Source organism: Branchiostoma lanceolatum, chromosome 5 (assembly GCF_035083965.1).
Source record: "Branchiostoma lanceolatum isolate klBraLanc5 chromosome 5, klBraLanc5.hap2, whole genome shotgun sequence".
NCBI classification, from domain to species: Eukaryota; Metazoa; Chordata; class Leptocardii; order Amphioxiformes; family Branchiostomatidae; genus Branchiostoma; species Branchiostoma lanceolatum.
Window position 1 is genome coordinate 17,188,059 of NC_089726.1, and position 18,916 is coordinate 17,206,974.

At 38.4% G+C, this 18,916-nt stretch overlaps 1 protein-coding gene across 4 annotated transcripts; it reads right to left on the minus strand.

Moving 5' to 3' along the window:
- Nucleotides 1-3,742: 3,742 nt before the first annotated feature.
- Nucleotides 3,743-18,818, minus strand: LOC136435493 (nicolin-1-like). Of its 4 annotated transcripts, none has more exons than XM_066429054.1 (9): nucleotides 18,690-18,818; nucleotides 14,801-14,879; nucleotides 11,861-11,884; nucleotides 10,178-10,284; nucleotides 8,345-8,458; nucleotides 7,671-7,766; nucleotides 6,949-7,053; nucleotides 5,949-5,987; nucleotides 3,743-4,535 (listed from the first exon to the last, which is right to left on the minus strand). In XM_066429054.1, exons 1-9 carry the CDS (start codon nucleotides 18,816-18,818, stop codon nucleotides 4,494-4,496), a joined length of 735 nt encoding a protein of 244 aa, XP_066285151.1. In that variant the 3' UTR covers nucleotides 3,743-4,493. The 4 variants fall into 4 exon arrangements, with proteins under 4 accessions (XP_066285151.1, XP_066285150.1, XP_066285152.1 ...); XM_066429053.1 differs by having other exon boundaries at nucleotides 11,861-11,887; XM_066429055.1 differs by lacking the exon at nucleotides 11,861-11,884.
- Between the last annotated feature and the right edge of the window lie 98 nt (nucleotides 18,819-18,916).

An 18,916-nucleotide genomic window follows, 5' to 3' on the forward strand; every position in this document is an offset into this window, starting at 1 on the left:
CGTTAACTTCGCTACGGCTCGCGTTTTAGTTCAAATTGTTCTCACTGGTGGACAAGACACCAAGTGCAATTTGAACTTATATGCCATCAGAAGAAAAAAACATTATAAGCTCAGGAGAGCCCAACTTGTAGAGCCTACTAAGTGGCTAGCCATGCCTATGCATGCGTAATGACGCCAGTGTTACTGCTTGATAAAATAATAAGAGGGGGCTAACGTAGTGTAAACATATTAAATATACAAAACAGCGTCGTCACTTAAAACTTTACAAGTGTGGGATCATATTTGTTAGTACACCTGGCCATGGGCAGGATATCGATGTTTACACCGTATCCGCTGTCTCGAGTACATAACGGAACTCATAGTCGCTGGCACAGCCTTTTAAATCGTGCAAACTGAATCAGCCTGGGACGGAAAGTTTTCACAAAATCTTTCCCAAAACTTCACAATGTTGAAGATATGATGAGCGCTCTCAAGTAACGGCGCGGCCACATTCATTGTAGGTCGTCGTGCAGTTTTGAATTTTCAAATGGCCTGTGACAGAACCAACCGCCGACGAGTGTGTAAGACAGTTCTTTCCGTAATAATAGGACAGCTGAATTTTGTACGACATCGTGTACGACTATCCCAATGCCGTGTTTTGATCGCACGCAAACTTCAGTGTAACCGGGTCCTAACTACAGTTTTTGAAGTGGATAACGTTACTACTTTCATGTGTTAAGCGTAGAAAATAACAGGTATATCCCTAAACGATAAATGACAGATGTATCGAGATTTGGTCAAACGCGTTAAAGATAGTTGAACAAATTTTAAGTTTCACGCATCGCAGTGTTTCAAGGGGTGTTGGCGTTGTTCACGCGAAATGATTAAGGATTTCCGTTTGACCAACTTTAACCCTAAGCTTAGCCTTCAAGTTTGGAACTATCAAAACTGCTGGCACACAGGAGAAATGGGATTACTTGGGATAAAGGCGGTTCTAATCCTTGCTGGGATTCAGGCAATGGTCGATAATACAGATTTGTTCCTATGACAACCACAGCAATACAACAGATGTCGCTTATAGGAGCAGCTGTTTTCGTTCTACACGTCTGTTTTCGTCCATGAGTGTTGGCCTTTTGTATGCTAGGGTCACATTTCCAAGCCGGGGCCCGGCCGGTCTACTTTCGAAAACGAAAGAATGCATATCAAGAAAATACATAATTCATGGTTAAGAGTAATTCTCTTCTTTTGTTCTTTTATATCATATTTTTCGTTCCCGCAAGCTGCCCGACCGGGACTCGCTTTGGAAATGTGGTCTAAGCATTACCAGGCTATTTCTGTCAACCTTGGAGTAGCCCTACAAAACTAAAAATTAAGCTTACCTATCAGTGTTATTCAACCAAGTTTTGTAGTAGCTAAAAAGAAGACCTGGAACATCATTTAGGTACTATAGCAGCTGTGGTCTTCTATAGACAAAAGCATAACCTTCTTGGCAAAGGTAATAAACCTTCAAAGGTAATCAAACTCAAATCAACCTCACAATGTAACACATAAGGACAGAGATTATTCAAATTTCGGACAAAAATTTGATGGCTCTTGGAAACCTTTTTTCTTCAGTTGTGTAAAGCATTCCTGTCAGTAATAATTCTACATTTCCAGTAAAACTATTTTTCTCCAAAAGCGATCATATCATCCTCTCTGGTCTTTACATCTTGTCCCCTTGGAACTATCAAAACCACAATCTAGACACCTGCAACTTTTATAAAGTGAGAAGGACTAGACCATTCCTGACTCTTCATGGCTATCAGTTCAACCAATGAGAGAATAGTAATTAACAGTTTGACCAATGGCTGCATGTCCCTCAAATAGTTGATTAAAAAACTTTTTTTGCATTTCTACATTTTGATGGAGCTTGGTGGGCAGTGTTATGGGATCGGTCTTTACGCACAGCAGATAATATGTTGGTTTCAGCTTGTATTAGCATTACTTGCATTCCGTGGATTGTTCTGAGTACTCTGGTACTTTAGTACTATTTGCATACAGTTATGCAAGCTGAAATGGAACATTAGCATTGTAAATACACAGCTTAGAACCAGTGTGCATGGTCGCACCTTTTATGCCACATGAAGAATTGAAGGATGACTTTAATAAAAGAAAATACAGTTACTGTATTGTCTTGCAGTACATGTGACAAAATGTATCATTGCGAACACAATTCGATTTCTCTAAACAGTAATTGTAGTGCAAACAAGAACAGCATGAAAACATACTACCTCAGATAAAACCTGGTCAACCATGCAGGCATTGTTTGATGACTTTTTAAATTAATAAAAGAAAATACAGTTACTGCAATGTCTTGTGGTAAGTGTGACAAAATATATCATTGCAAACGCAATGCTATTTCTCTATACAGTAATTGCAGTGCAAACAAAAACAGCATGAAAACATACTACCTCTGATAAAACCTGGTCAACCATACAGGCATGTGAAGGCTAACAATGTTAGCTTATTGTACCCTTGTGTGAATAACTGTACACACTTCTCTGCTTACTGCAAACACAGCCTTTTCTCTGCATGTTTACCCGTTGGCAGAGTTTACGCAATACACTTGAGTCCACACCAAAGTCTTATAAATCAACAGTGCCAAACTACAAACATTTTACCGTGGTGCCGGTGGATACATTTTTTGGCGACGCCTCAGGGGCTAGCCTCCGATGCAGACTCAACCCGGCCGTTTTCTTTATTGTTATTGTTTTTCTTTCTTTTTCAAGTAATTGTTTTTATACTATTACATTTTGTTTTCTTATTGCTGGCCTGGATATATCCCGGCCAGCAATAAGAAAACAAAATGTGATAGTATAAAAACAATAACTTGAAAAAGAAAACAGCCGGGTTGAGTCTGCATCGGAGGCTATCAGGGGCGAGCCTAATGGTATAGTATTGTGTGCAGTTTGCAAGAATTCTAGAAATTGCATAGGAATTTGTCCACAGGCATTTGTAGTCTCGAGCCTAATGGTATAGTATTGTGTGCATTTTGTAAGAATTCTAGTCGCCATGGCATTTGTCTGTTTTTCCATTGCCAATCTTGTTTGGCAATAGGTCTGCCAAGTTACAGTGCATCTTGTCCTATGATGGTACCTAAAGATATATCTTTAGCACTCTCTTCAACCCAAGAAAGTAAAAACAGCTGCTATATATTAGCGGCAAGATAATTTTGAGAAGATGGTTACACCGCCACAAAAATGCTGCCCGTCTTAAAGCCACAGCGGTCCTTTAAAATTGCAATATTTTTGTATCAACAGGACTAGAGACGAAATATAACATGTGTAGCATAAGTGACAAAGGTAATCTATGATATTGACATATATAAAACAGAAAAAAGGATGGTTTCTTGTTTTCCCAGATTGGTTTCAATTAAATCTTATCGGGAAACTCCTCTGAATGGAGTTTAAACTGTGAATGCCAACACAAAAATTGGACTTACCCAAATTTTATCGGGAAACTCCCGGGTTTAGGTGAAGAAGCGTTAGATGTCATCTATGAAATTCATCTGCTGTGGCCTAAGCCTTTGTAACTGAAGAGAGTGACAATTCACCAAATAGTACGCTGTCTCTATATATACCCTATAATATCTTAATATCCTCATGTGGTACTTGAATATGTACATCCATAAATCTGTACAAAAGTAGTGCATTATATCTCACAATATCAAACATAACTAAACATGAAACACACACACATACACACAAACAACGGCACACAAAAGTACAGTAAGCTAGTTTAAGATTTGATCTGAAGTGTGAAGCTTTGTGAGTAATATATCATTTGAAAGCTCTTCAGACATAAACAAAACATGTCAAGACAAGAACTGTTTACAAGTCAGGGGTTTCAACTTTGACCTCGCACATGCATAGTTCAAACTGTGAAGCAGCTTATCGGGACCATTTCTAGAATAGTGAGAACACCAGTGTCAGCATCACTATCATGGTAACATGTATTTAAAAGTTCCTTGATATTTGGCTTTGAAAGCCTTTTATTTATCAATCACTACTGGTAAATTTGTACATAAGTTGTTCTATGTGTTACACAGTATGTGTCTTTGTATTGTGGGTAAGGCCATGTTGATTTGATTATATGGATGACATAGAAAATAAGTTTTCAAACAAAAAAGTTGCCTTCATTATGAAATCTACGTGGTCAGGAGGGTTGAAGAAATGACTAAACAGACAGAGAATCGTACACCAAAGAAATTTTTGGTCTTTCACATACTAGTATTCTTCTTTGAGTTTGGCATTCTAGACATTAGTATCCGTATTCCAAAATATCTTTTGGCAATTTACGGCATATATCTGCTCATTCTATACCTGCTTTCCACGATTTACAGTATGGTAGAAAACTTTTTTTTTCTTCGGAAATGGACGAAAATTGATGTGCTCGCAGATGTCATCCACATAATCAAATCAACATGGCCTAATCACTATGGTAACCAGCGGCATGTCTTTTTCCATCTCCAGAAGTCAGGTGTAGGACAGCAGGTTGATGTCGTAACTCCCATCAATCTGGAACAAAAGAAAAATGTCTGTCACCTTATGCTTATGGTTTCTATTAAAACTATCGTTTATATATAGGTATGTGAACCTGCAGGCAACCATCTTGGAGCGTGACCTCTGACCTCCCCCCTCCTTGATCTCAGGAAAGAAATGTACTGGGAGGCTACAGCTGCGTTTCAAAGATGTCTGCAAGAGGGACTTGAAGGCTCTAGATATTGATACGGAGCACTGGGAGGACCTTGCAAGTGACCGTTCCAGGTGGAGATGCACACTGTCCACACAGCTCAAATCAGGAGAAGCCAGACTGATGCACAGCAGCTTTGCAACAGAACTGAGTCAGCTTACAGATGTGATTTTTGTGGCAGAGACTGACATTCTCATATAGGGCTGTTTAGCCATAGTCGATGCTGTAGGGCTGTTGTGAATTAGGATTTTACCATGGTCAATACTGACCGACGGAGGCCATATATATATATATATATATGTGTGAACCTGAACATTGTTGCTCCTTTTGTCTTGGTAGACAGTCCTACAGCAATGGTCTCATCAGTTACTCTGCATCTTCTTGCTTGGAGGTGTTTCTAAGACCTGTCATACATACAGGACCATCCCACGACTTTGCTCCAGATCACCTCCCAACAAAGGTTGGTGCTGGGTTGGGAGCAGCCTTGAATCCATCCTATTTTAGCTCCAGTTTGTTATTCTGATTGTATCCAAGCATGATATGACTTTCCCAACTTTGATTTGTCCAAATTTGGCACCCTCAGTGACCAACTCCCAACCACAGATGACCTTGACTATGACTAACTCCCAACCAAGGTCTGGAGAATGTCAGGAGATCATGGTTGGCTATGTAAGGCAGGGGCTTTAACCTGCCTGACACAGTAAATTCATCTCCTTAGCAAGTAATATCTCAAGATCATGTCAGCACAGGTCTTGTCTGGGAACATAACCCAGGTCTCCTGGCAGGTCCACTGAAGTCACTACATCTCGTACTCAATGAGTCAAGTTATTACTAGTATGTTGTGATTATGATGTTTTTCTCAAAACAAGATTTTGTCACACTGAGTCACCACATCATTTCACACTGCATCAAAACTGGAAAACACCCTTCTTAATCGAAATTCAATAAAAAACACACAAAAGACAAAATAAAATGTTGAATGTTGATGGCCTAATGGCTAATGACAACTTTGTTTTGGACCAAAGTGGCTTTTCTGCTTGGAATGTCATTTTGTTAATTTGCTTTTTTTATCAAACTTAATTAACCAGAGAGAGCAATTTGTCAAGAGCGCTTTCCTCTGAGGCCTCGTCGTCAGTAATAAGTTTAGAAAGACAGAAACACCCCAAAACACATACATAACACAGGTAGAAAGAACCACAAAAAAGACCAAATTCTCCACACAGCCCACTTCCTCTCACCTTTGACCCATCCTCAGCATACCACTCCCCTTCCCCTCGCTAGACAGAAGGCCAAGACAATTGGTAAAGCATTAAGTCTACCGGTAGTATTACTATTAGCAAACCATATGGCTTTGATGTACATACTGCAAAGCTTTATCCATTCATCCATAAGCAGTGCCAAGTTTGCAAAAATTTATGCCGTATCACTGAACGTAGCCTCAGATAGAAAACCAGGAAACATTAGACTTGTTCAAATATAATAAAATATGCTCAATCATCGATGACTACACATAGGCATGGACAATTTAGGTTAGAAATCTTCACTGGCCTTAGGCCATGTTGATTTGATTATATGGATGACATCCTCTGGGAACCCCAAAACTGATGCGAGCGTGCAAATAAAAAAATTTAGCCACAAAAAAGTTGCCTTCATTATGAAATTTACGTGGTCAACAAGGTTGAGCAAATGACTTAACACACAGAGAATGGTATACCAATTAATGCATTCCTCATTTTTGTTCATTCACATCTTTGGCATTTTACGGCATTAGTATCCATTTTTCGAAATACCTTTTTGCAACTTTTGGCATATACTGTAATTCACTTTATCTTCACGGTAGCAAAATTTCACGGTGTAAGGAAAATGGACATTTTAACTTAGCTTTAACTTCACCGTGGCGGAAAGTGATTTACAGAACGGATGTGTGATGGAATTATTAAAAATTACAACAGGTTTTTCACAGTGATGATAAGTTCACGGTACAGAGGTGACCGTGAAAACAGTGAACATAAAGTTACAGTGAAAGAAATAAGAATTACAGTAATTGCTCATTTTGTAGCTGCTTTGCACGACTTACAGTAAGGTAGAAAACTTTTATTTCATTTTTGGAAATGGACGAAACTTGATGTGCGCGTGGATGTCATCCATATGATAAAATCAACATGGCCTGATGTAGGGCCAGAACACAATGGTACATGGTCATTTCCGCTGGCCCAATGGCTAACTACATATACTTACATCGAACCTGCCGAGGGAGGCCTCTGTTTGGTTGATCCTGGCAGTTTCTGAGAGAGCCCACATCTGCTGCAGTGATGAGGAGATCTCTTCTACAGGTGGGATGTCCTGTACATGACAAAGACCGAAATATAATGGTAAGGTGGTCTTGTGCTTAGGGCTGTTGATTTAGAATCTATATAGGTCTGGGTTTGAATCCATAGTAGGCCCCAATGTTGTGCCTGTGGAAAAGGGCACTTGACACTTTTTTTGTCACTTGACTGTTGAGTTATGCGGAAAGGTGGCTTACCAGTTGTGCGAAGCAAACAAACATGACAAGCTTCATACAGGCTGACACCACTGTGATATCTATCCTGTTCTTAATGTCCCAGTTTCAGTCCTAACATTCACGAATCTCTATCTTGGAGCACAATCTTACAGTTTGCTTTGTACTGCACTTGTTTTGCAAATGACCGTCTTATTTTTTCTGAATCCTCCTTTCTGCCCTTAATTTTTTAACATTTCTAGAACTCAACCAATAGAAGCACTATAATGTAGAGGCAGTATTATTGGCTCCCCAAACATTGTCAATTTGTTAACTCCAGAACCCCTAAAATTCTGGATGGACTATGATGTTCTAGAGCTTTTTAGCATACCAACCAATACTTTGGCTAGACATTAAAAGCCATGGAAATTATTTTGCCCAAGCCTTCATGACTGAAGGACTAAAGATACACGAAGCTGACCTTATTTTCCTTGACCCTCGTCCTGATGTTGTTCATCGCCTCATCATCAGCTGGCATGTCTCCATTCACCAGCTCTGACAGCATCAGCTCCGAGGTCTGGGAGGGCGTGGAGGGGATTATTCAGCATGGCACTACATTTCATAAAGCTATGAACTTACTATAGACCAATCCTGACTGTCCATCATAATTAGCAGTTCAACCAATGATAGCATGGCAATTACCGATTTGACCAATGGGAGAGTAGCTGCATGCATGTCTGGGAAGTAGTGGATTATTCAGCCTAGCACTACATTCAATAAGCCATGAACTTACAATAGACCAATCCTGACTGTCAATCATAATTAGCAGTTCAACCAATGATAGCATGGCAATTACCGGTTCAAACAACGAGAAAGTGGCTGCATGTCTGTCAAATAATCGCATTTCATAAAGCTATGAACTTACTATAGACCAATCTTGACTGTCAATCATAATTAGCAGTTCAACCAACGATAGCATGGCAATATTGGTTCGACCAATGAGAGTGTGGCTGCATGTCTGTCAAATATTTGCATTTCTATGTTTTTACCTAATTTGCATTTCTTCCTTTATGGGATCGGCTATGCAAACAATCTATCTAGAAGATTTACATACCACCATATTGTAAGTGTTTTTATTGATTTAAGCCAGCCTACCTCATCCTTTGGCGAGTAGAACTTGATGTCATCAAGTCCGAAGGACAGCCAGACAGGTGAGGGTTGCTGTAACACTAGCCTGACGGACAGCACATTATCGGGAGGTACCAGCAGCTGTCATACAACAGCAACACATCAGTATGTAACATATGGCGACATTGTGGGTTATTATGTTGATTATTATGTAATTGGTGCTAGTAATTATGATTTTAATATCAGGGATACCTGAAAAACAGGTTTGTCACCTGAGTGTATCTTTCCCTGTATAAATATATACTGTAAATGAAAATGAAACATTTACGGTGTTGTAGCTATGGTTAGGTTATTTCACTCCATGGATACTAACGCTTTAGAAAAATATCAACTTAAGCTTCATCTTACTGTTATGTATTGACAAGCCTATACATGTATCACTTGAAAAGAACTCAATTGATGAGAATACAGATGTAACGTTACATGCACTAATGTTTGTCCAGCTGCAAGGAAGGGAACACTGCAGTATGATATCAAGATGGAGAGTGAAAATAAGTAATTTACTTAATGTATGCACATATCTATCCATTTGACACCAACAAGTAAACATGCCTTAGGAGCGCCTCACTGCAGCTTGTAGCTGAACTGCACATACATGCATTTCTTAATCTAATCTACGACATAGACTACCACCAGTGTCTGTAATCATGATGAACAGTTATTGGGTACAACATGTATCATGTTAGCAACGGTCCTGGGTAATATCTGTGTAGTATATTGAACATGGAATGTATTGAACGTGACATAGATAAAATCATCTGTATGAATCATGGCACTCCGCTAGCATTAACTATGATTACACCCCGCCGTATGTAATCCTCTCTCGATGTTGGCAGACGTAGTGGAGATTTTCTGCCATCTGCCTATTTGTTTTTCTGAGAAAAAGCTTTATTTTCGTTCCAAGTCATAGCTCACAAACTGGATATAATGCTGTCAATAGGAGGATAAGTCATATACAATATGCTGCAATTTCTTATTCACTAGAACATCCTTCAAAGCTTGTCTTATGATCTAAAAATAAAAAATATATGAGTACTTGTAATTCTTTTAGGCCCTTTATTCAGAGTAAGTGGTTTCTTCTGCAACCATTTTTGGACTTTTGAATTCTCAAGATCATTCTTTAATGTCTTACATTATATCACATCATTGTTTTACTTAATATTTTGTAATACAATGTATGACTTTATGTATCGTTTGAAGCATGTTTCTAGTATCTAGCTATTTCAAAGAAACTCTAGTTTTGTACCAATGTCTGATTTGTGAAAATTTTGTTATTTCTCGTATTGTTAATTTCATTTGATGTTGAATGAAAGCTTATGTATGGAATTTTTCACCCCAGGGCAAATGGGAAAATAGGTGATATATGATCTCTCCTGGTGAAATAAATAACAATATAATACAATCTGGTACTAGACTGAATAAAAGTTCTAAACAAGAACTATGCGGCTCCAGAAGTGACTTACTGAGGGACGACTGCGGTGTGAAAGATGTCGGTTAGCTTGAGGATTGAGTCCACTCTACTTATACAATATAATATAATCTAAAGCCCCTGTCACACTTGTGAGTATATACCAGCCCGCATGAGCTGCGTATTAACATGTTTTGGTTTAGGTTAAATTTGCAGCTGAAGAAGTTATTTCTTTGGTTTGATAACTAGACTGCTCAACGGTGGGTCAAAGTAGAAAACAACTTCCTCCCCGCAAACTTTACTTAAACTAAAAACATGTTACTGTGGAACTCATGCGCACTTGAATATACGCACAAGTGTGACAGGGCCCTAAAACACAATTGTTTTGTCACCTGTTCTCTCTTGATGCGGAAGTAGCTCTGGGCCCTGTCCTCACAGTGAGGCTCAGGCATCAGCTGTACGTTCTTCAGTCCTGTCACCCACGTCAGCGTGGTCTCACCTGTAGGTTCATATGGTGTGTCATAACATGCACAGAGATGACATCATCAACCATACTGCATGTGTGCAAGGAGATTTAAATGAGATTTAAACCTCCTTGGTGTGTGCATGTGCTTCTTAATTTTGCATTTTCCTCTACTCTCTAAGCAGAAGTTCTACCTTGGCTTGTTTTTGACATCTTTCTAGGTGTTTTTGTCTGGCTTTCTATTTTGTACTTAACCATATTTTCTTGATTTCAGTGCACACTTTTTAAACTTTTCAAAATCAAAAAAGTGTCTCATGCTATCACGAAAGCGGGGGTGCGTACTTAAATCAAGAAAATACGGTATATAGAATGAAAACGGGACAAAAATGCCTAAAAAGACTAACAAGCCAGAGCCAAACTTCTGCTTGGAGAATAGTTTTCATCTGCAATGAAAACCTTTTGCGATTAATCTAGAAATAGGCGTAGACCACAATTTGGAGACTGTGAAATGAACCAGCTTTGAAGTTTGATACAACTTAGTGCTGTAATTTCAGCAGCAAATGTGGTCTTATTTTACTTGACTAAATGTGCAGTCCCTGATAAAATTGCATCTATTTTTGGAATTTTCTTACGTCAATCACTTCAAACAGTCGTTGAACAGTACTAGTGCTATCTGGTGATTGCCATGTGTATATGGTGCAAGTGTGCTGAGTTAGATAGTGTTACAAACATAAACCAGTAGTCAGAGATTAAGCCCCTGTCACACATAGCCGACTATGGCGTCCTGACCTTCTCCAGTGGGGAGCTAGCTGGGGTCAACTGGGGTTGTGTGGCGCAACGGCAGAGCGTTCGGCTCAGAACCAAGTGGTCCCGGCTTCGAATCCTGTCATGTCATCGATCTTGTGCCCTTTGGAAAGGCACTTTACACGACTTTCCTCACTCCACCCAGGCGTAAATGGGTACCTGACTACGGTTGGGGAAGCCACCCAGACAGTTCCACAAAATGCAAGTGTGGATAAAATATGTAGATGTTGTGTATTATATGAAACCTGTAAACCCTGCATCAATTCAGCACTAAAAAGGCGGCTATTGCAGGTAATTTCTGACCAATAAAAAACATTATTATTACAGCTACTTGAGAGCAAGGTCATCTCAGTGTGGTTGGGAGTTGGTCAGCGAGTTTGCCTACAAGTCTTTTAAATTTGTCTTCACCTGAGCTGAACATAAATTCTTAAAGATTAAAGTTGGGAAAGTCATATTCTGCTTGGATGCGATCAGAGAAGTAAACTGGTGCTAGAATAGGATGGATTCCAGGCTATTCTTAACCAAGTGCCGACCTTGGTTGAGGGGTGGTCGGGAGCAAAGTCATGGGAACGTCTTGAATGTGTGACAGGGGCTTGACTGACTGCTTATTGACAGGAAAGGACCAGAGGTCTATGTATTAACTAAAGCTACCAATTTTCTCAAGAGCATTTACTCGTACGTGAGAAAATTGTTTCAAGGTGGAAGAAAAATGCCAGATTTGATTAACAATAAATCTTTCCGTGTGTCGGTGACAAAAATAATTTTCCTAATGGAGTGTAGAAAATGTAATACAAAACTATGTAGACACCATCAGTTTCAGCTGGCTCCTCCCCTTCTGACAGCATTAACAGGAAAAGAAGAGGACATTGTATAAAAACATAATTGCCTAACAGGTGGTCTAGAATAACAAACATGAACATTGATGAAGAGAACATACTGAAACATTACAGTAAGCTTGTTCACGGTTTGAAGTGCACATGTGCAGTTAGATGCATTCTGGGTAATATGTCAAGGTCAGCCATTCACCAATTTCACACTTCCCAGAATTCCTAGTGCTGGGATCCGGAAACATATATACGTCATGATTCTCTCTAGGCGACAACAATTTCTCTCAGCGTGCGAAACAAAGAAGGAAACAGCTAAAAGTAGTAGGGGGTAGTAAAGCACAGGAACTTATGAGTTGTCTGGCAAATAATAGTAAGGATGTGAATTTGACGAGCTCTGTGGACAACGTTATTTTTCTGGGGAACTAGCCAACACGTTGCCACTGTTAAGTTGGTTTCGCCCGATGACCTCACAGGTAGGTCACAACACGTGTTCCATCTGCAACGTTCGTTTTTTGTCGTCAAAAAGTGATTACACTGATTAGATAAACGCTGTTCTGTGCACGGTTCTGCACCGAACTGCCTTCTCTGAGTTGTGTTCCGTGTTCTACTCAGTGAGAGCCGATTTTCTGTGCCCACGGGCCATCATGTTTCGTGGTTTCGCACGCTGAGAGAAACTGTGGTCGCCCAGAGGGAATCATGACGTATATTCATTTCCGGATCCCAGCACTCTAAGGAATTCTGGGAAGTGTGAAATTGGTGAATTCTGTATGTATTGCCATTACCCATAATGCATTACACTGCACATGTGCATTTCACACCCTGAACTAGCTTATTCCCTGGCTTGCTTATTCCAATGGATAATCAGACAAAACTGTTCATTCATTTTCATGTGGAAACCTGGGCACCATGATACAAAATTTGTATGTATTGGACAAACGGCATAATATTAGATTCTAAAGACAAGGACATAATGATAATGATATGATTTGGTTCCCTGTATGATGCATATGTACCTCAGATATTCATCATGATCTATGAAGTCATATAGTCCACAATCAATATTAAAGTAGCTGAGCAAATGAGTTTTATACACACACACACACACACACACACACTGTGACACACACACACAGGAACACACAGAGACACGCACACACACACACACACTGTGACACACACACAGGAACACACAGAAGCACATATAATTGAACCAAAATTAAATCAATGTTCAATGATTTCAGCATTTGGTATTTGTAAGATGTGGCACGGTATATGGGTGAAAGTAATATGTAATATGTGTCTAATATAATAACAGCAATATGTTTCACTTGTTGATATTTCTTTATTTCTTATGCTTATCACATGAATCATGTTATTGCATTATGACTGCTGCAGCTTTGTAGCATTAATAATGCTGGACTGGTTGTAATTGTGAATCACTGGCGCCACATCCAAAGGCACTGCCATGATGTGATGTACTAAAAGGCCTGTGGGGAGAGCAATAATCTAAAATAATGATGTCCCTCGGTAAAGATCTGTCAGCTTTTATAGAGTCCTCCTTGATACACTTGTGCCTGACGGTGGCAAAACACTTGGCTCGCATAAACTTGAAGGTTAATGAGTTTGTCATGATTTTTGCTGATCGTTTTGACACAGTGTCTCCATGGAATGTTACCTGTATACTAGTGTCTTTAATTTTCAAAAATCAATTTCATTGAATTTTTTTGGGAGGAAAAAAATTGACAGTTTACAAAAACACAAGAACTCAAAGATATCATACCTCTGATTTTGTGAATTTCATCTTACTGTGATTTCTGCCTAATGCATTTGCCCCACTGGCTGCCATAAGGCAATAGACATGCATATACAGTAGCAGGAAATGAAGACAGGAAATACAACTGATAATCAATTGTGAGACCTTTGACCTAACTTCCTGTCAGTGCTCCCAACATGCCTATAGCATGTGGAAACCAGCCACTGTAAGCATTCAAATAACTATAGACACACAAGCAAACAAACAGACATACTGAAAAGAAACCTACATACATGGCGGTCATATAGGCTAAAAATCAAGTTTATGAATGAAGAGATATAAATTCACACTTGGCAATATTGCAATTTCGTACAAACTGTCTCATGCAATTACAGGTACATTACACCTTCACTCCATCTCCGTCCAACATCTCAAGTGCATGTAATACATATTGATAGCCCTTTTTACTTGTTGATGGTTTTAGGCTATGTACCATGAATGATATAATATTGATTTTTAGGGTACCAAACCTACTTGACTGAAAGAAAGTAGGTAATTTTAATTCAAGGCAACATCCATCTGGCATTGAGTTAAAAGGTCTGACAAGAAAGGGTATTACTGTGTCTTTGTCAAAAGCCCTTTTTAAAATGTTGCTGTTCAGTTTAAAAGTTAAAGTTAAAGTCCTTGCCGCACTAGACGGTGCATAAGGCGGCGCCCATCTCCGTTCAATGGCGCTCTTCAGTTTACCATTATACTACTAATATTAGGTATTCTTAATTCACACATGCAACAGTTTGTTTCTGATTGCAATGTTGAATGGTAATTTCTAACAGAAAAATTGGACTTATCCAAATATTTGATTATCCAACTTCAGTCTTTGACCATTCATGGAGTTGGACAGTCAGAAATTTGGTTAAGTCCAATTATTGTGTTGGTTATTAATTCTACTTTGTTTCAGAATTATTCCTACCAACACAGATGAACGTTCAAGTTAACAGTTACTATAATTTTAGTCCAAACAGCAAGTTGACAGTTTTCATTTATGACAATATGCAAAAATTTAGAAAACATGGGACGCAACAAGTTCAAAACAGTTCAATAAAAAAAGAAATGTAACATACAAGACACAATATATAATTTCCAAATTAACAGAAAAATGGTTACTTACCTTTTTCATTTTCTTCCCTAACCTTGAGTTTGATAGACAGGAGGGCGGTGTAGTTGTTCTTGAAGGTGATTTCCCCAATCTGCAAGAAGCATCAATGCCATGAAATATCAGTTTGATAATTTAATAGTTGTTACTAATGCAAAAAGACACTTCAATCTTTCTAAATATTCTTCAGCATTCAACTCAGTAAAAATGAGACTATTGTATTTATATTACATCCTATCCTATATTGTATCTCACTCTTTTCCATATATACATAGTATCATTTTTTACTGTAAAACTTTAAATGTTTGTGGTTGTTTTAATTTTGCAGTTTTTACAGTGATTTCTCCACTGTGGATTCATGACACTGCAAAAACATGTTTCCAATGTATTAATACTACTACTGTACAACTGCAAATTTAAAACACCATGAAAACATGGCCTTTCCCCTCCTAATGTATCTTCACAAAAATAGATGAATATTAGAGCTGTGTACCTAAACAAATCTTAGGTACAGGTACAGGTACGGGTACACGGGTTTAGGTACAGGTCCGGACCTGAACCTGTACCTAAACTACTTGTTCGGAAAATGCTAGATTTTCAATAAGGACAAAAGCATGTTTGAACTGGTAAAAACATAATATTTGATTGTGCTAGGTATTACTTTTATGAAAACACAGATGAAAATTTGACTCCAGCCATGCATATGTGTTTTCTGTGCTTTAGAGTGGCTTTAGCGCACTGCCACGGTAATTTCATAGTAATTTTATCTGTCAAAGTGGCCATCCCCTGAGTCAGGTCCAGTACCGATACAGCAGGGTCAGGTATTTTGGACCTGTACCTAATTGATTGTACCCGGTACTGTATCGGTACAGTGTACCGGTACACAGCTCTAATGAATATACAGTAACTTGGCGCAGAATTCTACAGGGAGATGAACCATTGTGGCCCCGCAACATTTGCCTGACCCCAGACACTGGCAGTGGTGACCGGTAATGGAACTCATGTAAAATTCAGTGGGCACATTACCTTTGTATTAACACCAAATGTCAGGCTATAATAACAATGAACACAGTCCTAGCTTGGAGTTGTACTGTCATTTGTTAAACTTTGTAATCTTTCAACAGATACAAATGAATATCAATTACTACTGTAAAAATCCTCATGACTACTTTGAATCATATCTATAATGTTATATTTTACTGAATATTGGGGAAAGACAAGGTCATAAAGTTTGCTGCTACTAGAAGACCATCCTTCCTCAGAAAAGTATTTCTATTATTATATTCATAATCATCAATGGGTATTTTACAGTATACTGGTAATATGACAGCATATTTCAGTTTCATATACTAGTATCTACCTCGACACAGAAATCAATTTTTGTAAAATGAGCCAGATTAAGGTAAATAACTTCCGGTGTACAGTGAGCTCCAATATTTGAAACTTATTTGCCTCTATAATGTCTTATGATGCATATCATATGTAATCTAAAATAGATAGAAAAATAGCCGACATGTATCTGTAAATTAAGCTGACTTGTAAGTTACTGTAAATGCAGAAATGTTCGCGGTGGTTTTATGTTCACGGTTTTTGAGGCGAACTCTTCCGCGCGAACTTAAAACCACAGCAAACTTTTTGCCCACCTATGACTGTAGCGCTACTATTGTTTCAAACATGAACTTAAAACCACCGTGAACATTCCATTTTCTCCCTACCGCGAAATAAAAACCATGCGAACTTAAATGCATTTACAGTATATTCTATCTTTTCTCATTAAAATCATCCCAAATGCGGCGGAACTGCTTGTACAATATTAGTCTTGCATGGCTATTGAGTTACAGATCCATTACCAGTAGGTTTACCTATTTCCCCTGACAGATTATCATGAAATAAAATCGGGCAGCAATATACATCTCCTTTTAACCAATTTGGTAGAAGTATAGAACCTAACAGTAGCAGAAATTTAGTCAATAGCCACAAGAGAAGCTAACAACAATTAAATACATGTACTATATTTCACTAAACCTTTCTTGATATGTTGTACATATACGTAATGATCTATCTTTCAATTCTACTCAAAGCAAATGGCCCTTTTGGTGCTATTCCTAGAGATTTCAAATTTTGCATGCCTGTCATATTTCATATTGAATTCACTGACAAGAAATTTCATTTGGCCCATCTGATTCCAAAATTCATAAATACAATAGCTATTATACCATTTGTAATGTGCATGTTAGTAATAATTGTTACCATGTTGTTTTGATTTTTGCCACTCACTTTGTCAAACATTTCAACAGCAACCCATCTAATATTTTACTATCAATAAAAGTCTAGGAAAAAGGGTATATTTATTAAAAAAACAAAACCAGCTATACATGAAGTAAAATCCAGTCTAGTTAATGTTTCTTCCTGTTCTAATTTGCATGAGAACAACAATGGTAGTACTGTAAATGCATTAAAGTTCGCATGGCTTTTATTTCGCGATAAGGGGAAATTGAAGTGTTCGCGGTGGTTTCTAGTTCATGGCAGTGCTATAGTCACATACTGCTACAATATTGGACAAAAATGTTTGCGGTGGTTTTATGTTCGCTGTGAAACGGTCGCCGCGAAAACTGCGAATACAAAACCACCACTAACATTTCTGCATTTACATTCTGCATCATGAATGATTGTCACAGCAATTACCTTTTTGTTCCTCCCAGTGTAAAAACTAAAATGATGTCCTAGATTTGAAATTTCCTTGAGGCAATATCTATCAAACATTCATTTGCTTATAAATGATGTTCATATGATCAGAAGTTATATGCTTCTGGGATCTATAAAACAGAAATGTGTGATGGCAGATATTGATCCAGGGCAATTTATGACAAATTGACTGTAAAACCTCTGTGCAGATGCAAACAAAGATGTAGAAACTGAATCAGGCGTTTTTGAGGTGTATAACAGTAACATAACTGTACCATTAAAAATATACAAATGAGACTTTAAAGCACCATCAAATTTTTGTTTGCCATGCAAATCACTTACTATGTATAACAGATGATAAATAGTACTCTGTGAAAATGTTTTATCTGAAAATGATTTGGTTTCCTCTTTTCATTTCACCATACTCTGAACCACTATGCTTTATTCTGATCCTGCCCCAATATAATTATATATGATAGCAATTATTTTATGGAAATGAAAGCGTGTCTGCGCAACATGGTTCAATTTCCTGTTCAAATCAATTTGTTGAAGAATATCATGTAGCATATAGTTTGATGTAGTTGGTCAAAATTTACTTTCTATGACAGTGATGCAGGTGTGATCTTTATCATGATGATGACAGTTTTTTTTAATTTCTAAATTTTAAGAAAATCATTTGCATATTTCATACTGTATATTGTAACTTTGCAAAACACATTATATTGTGGCAAAATTACTTGTAGTCACATTGACAAGAACATTTTAGGAGTACTGTTCCATTATTTTTCCTTTATATCTTTATCTACGAAATGATGAAAATATCACAGGCTTCAACCCACATACTAGTAATACTTTAACTCCATTTAGCTCTTACAAGCCCATCATTACCATGGCAACTAGAAAAGCTAGTCTGAAGCATGGTAAACCTAAGCTCTTAAACGTGACAAAGTACCGGCGTAGCTTGAAACGCTGGCAGTTTGAGCTGGCGACAAATAGTCCTTTCAGAACATACCAGTTTGCATTTTTCACACTTCCGGCTTGACCCCAGCAATAAAAGGGCGGCCACAAATTTACGGGAGTGAATTTCTCTAAAGCTCAATTTGCCATCCATTGTAATCAAGATTAAAGTCTCTAGATGCCGGCAATTAAACCGCTATCGGACGCAGCCTCGGAATTATTCATGAAGGGCCCCTATATGATGATCCTATCCCCCACTTACATCCACACTTTTGGTGCTGGGGAAAGTCAGGTCGACCACGGCGCATCCGCTCGAGAACTCGGCTCTCGGGTCCCCGATGGTGATGGGATGGGGATTACGGATGCTGCACACCAGCGGTTTACCAGTCATCTCTGCAGACTCCCCGCAGTGAGCAGCTCTTTACAGCGCCATTAGGCAGTTTTTTCACGCAGGGGGAAGTGCGTATTGATGATTGTTAACTGACGTAG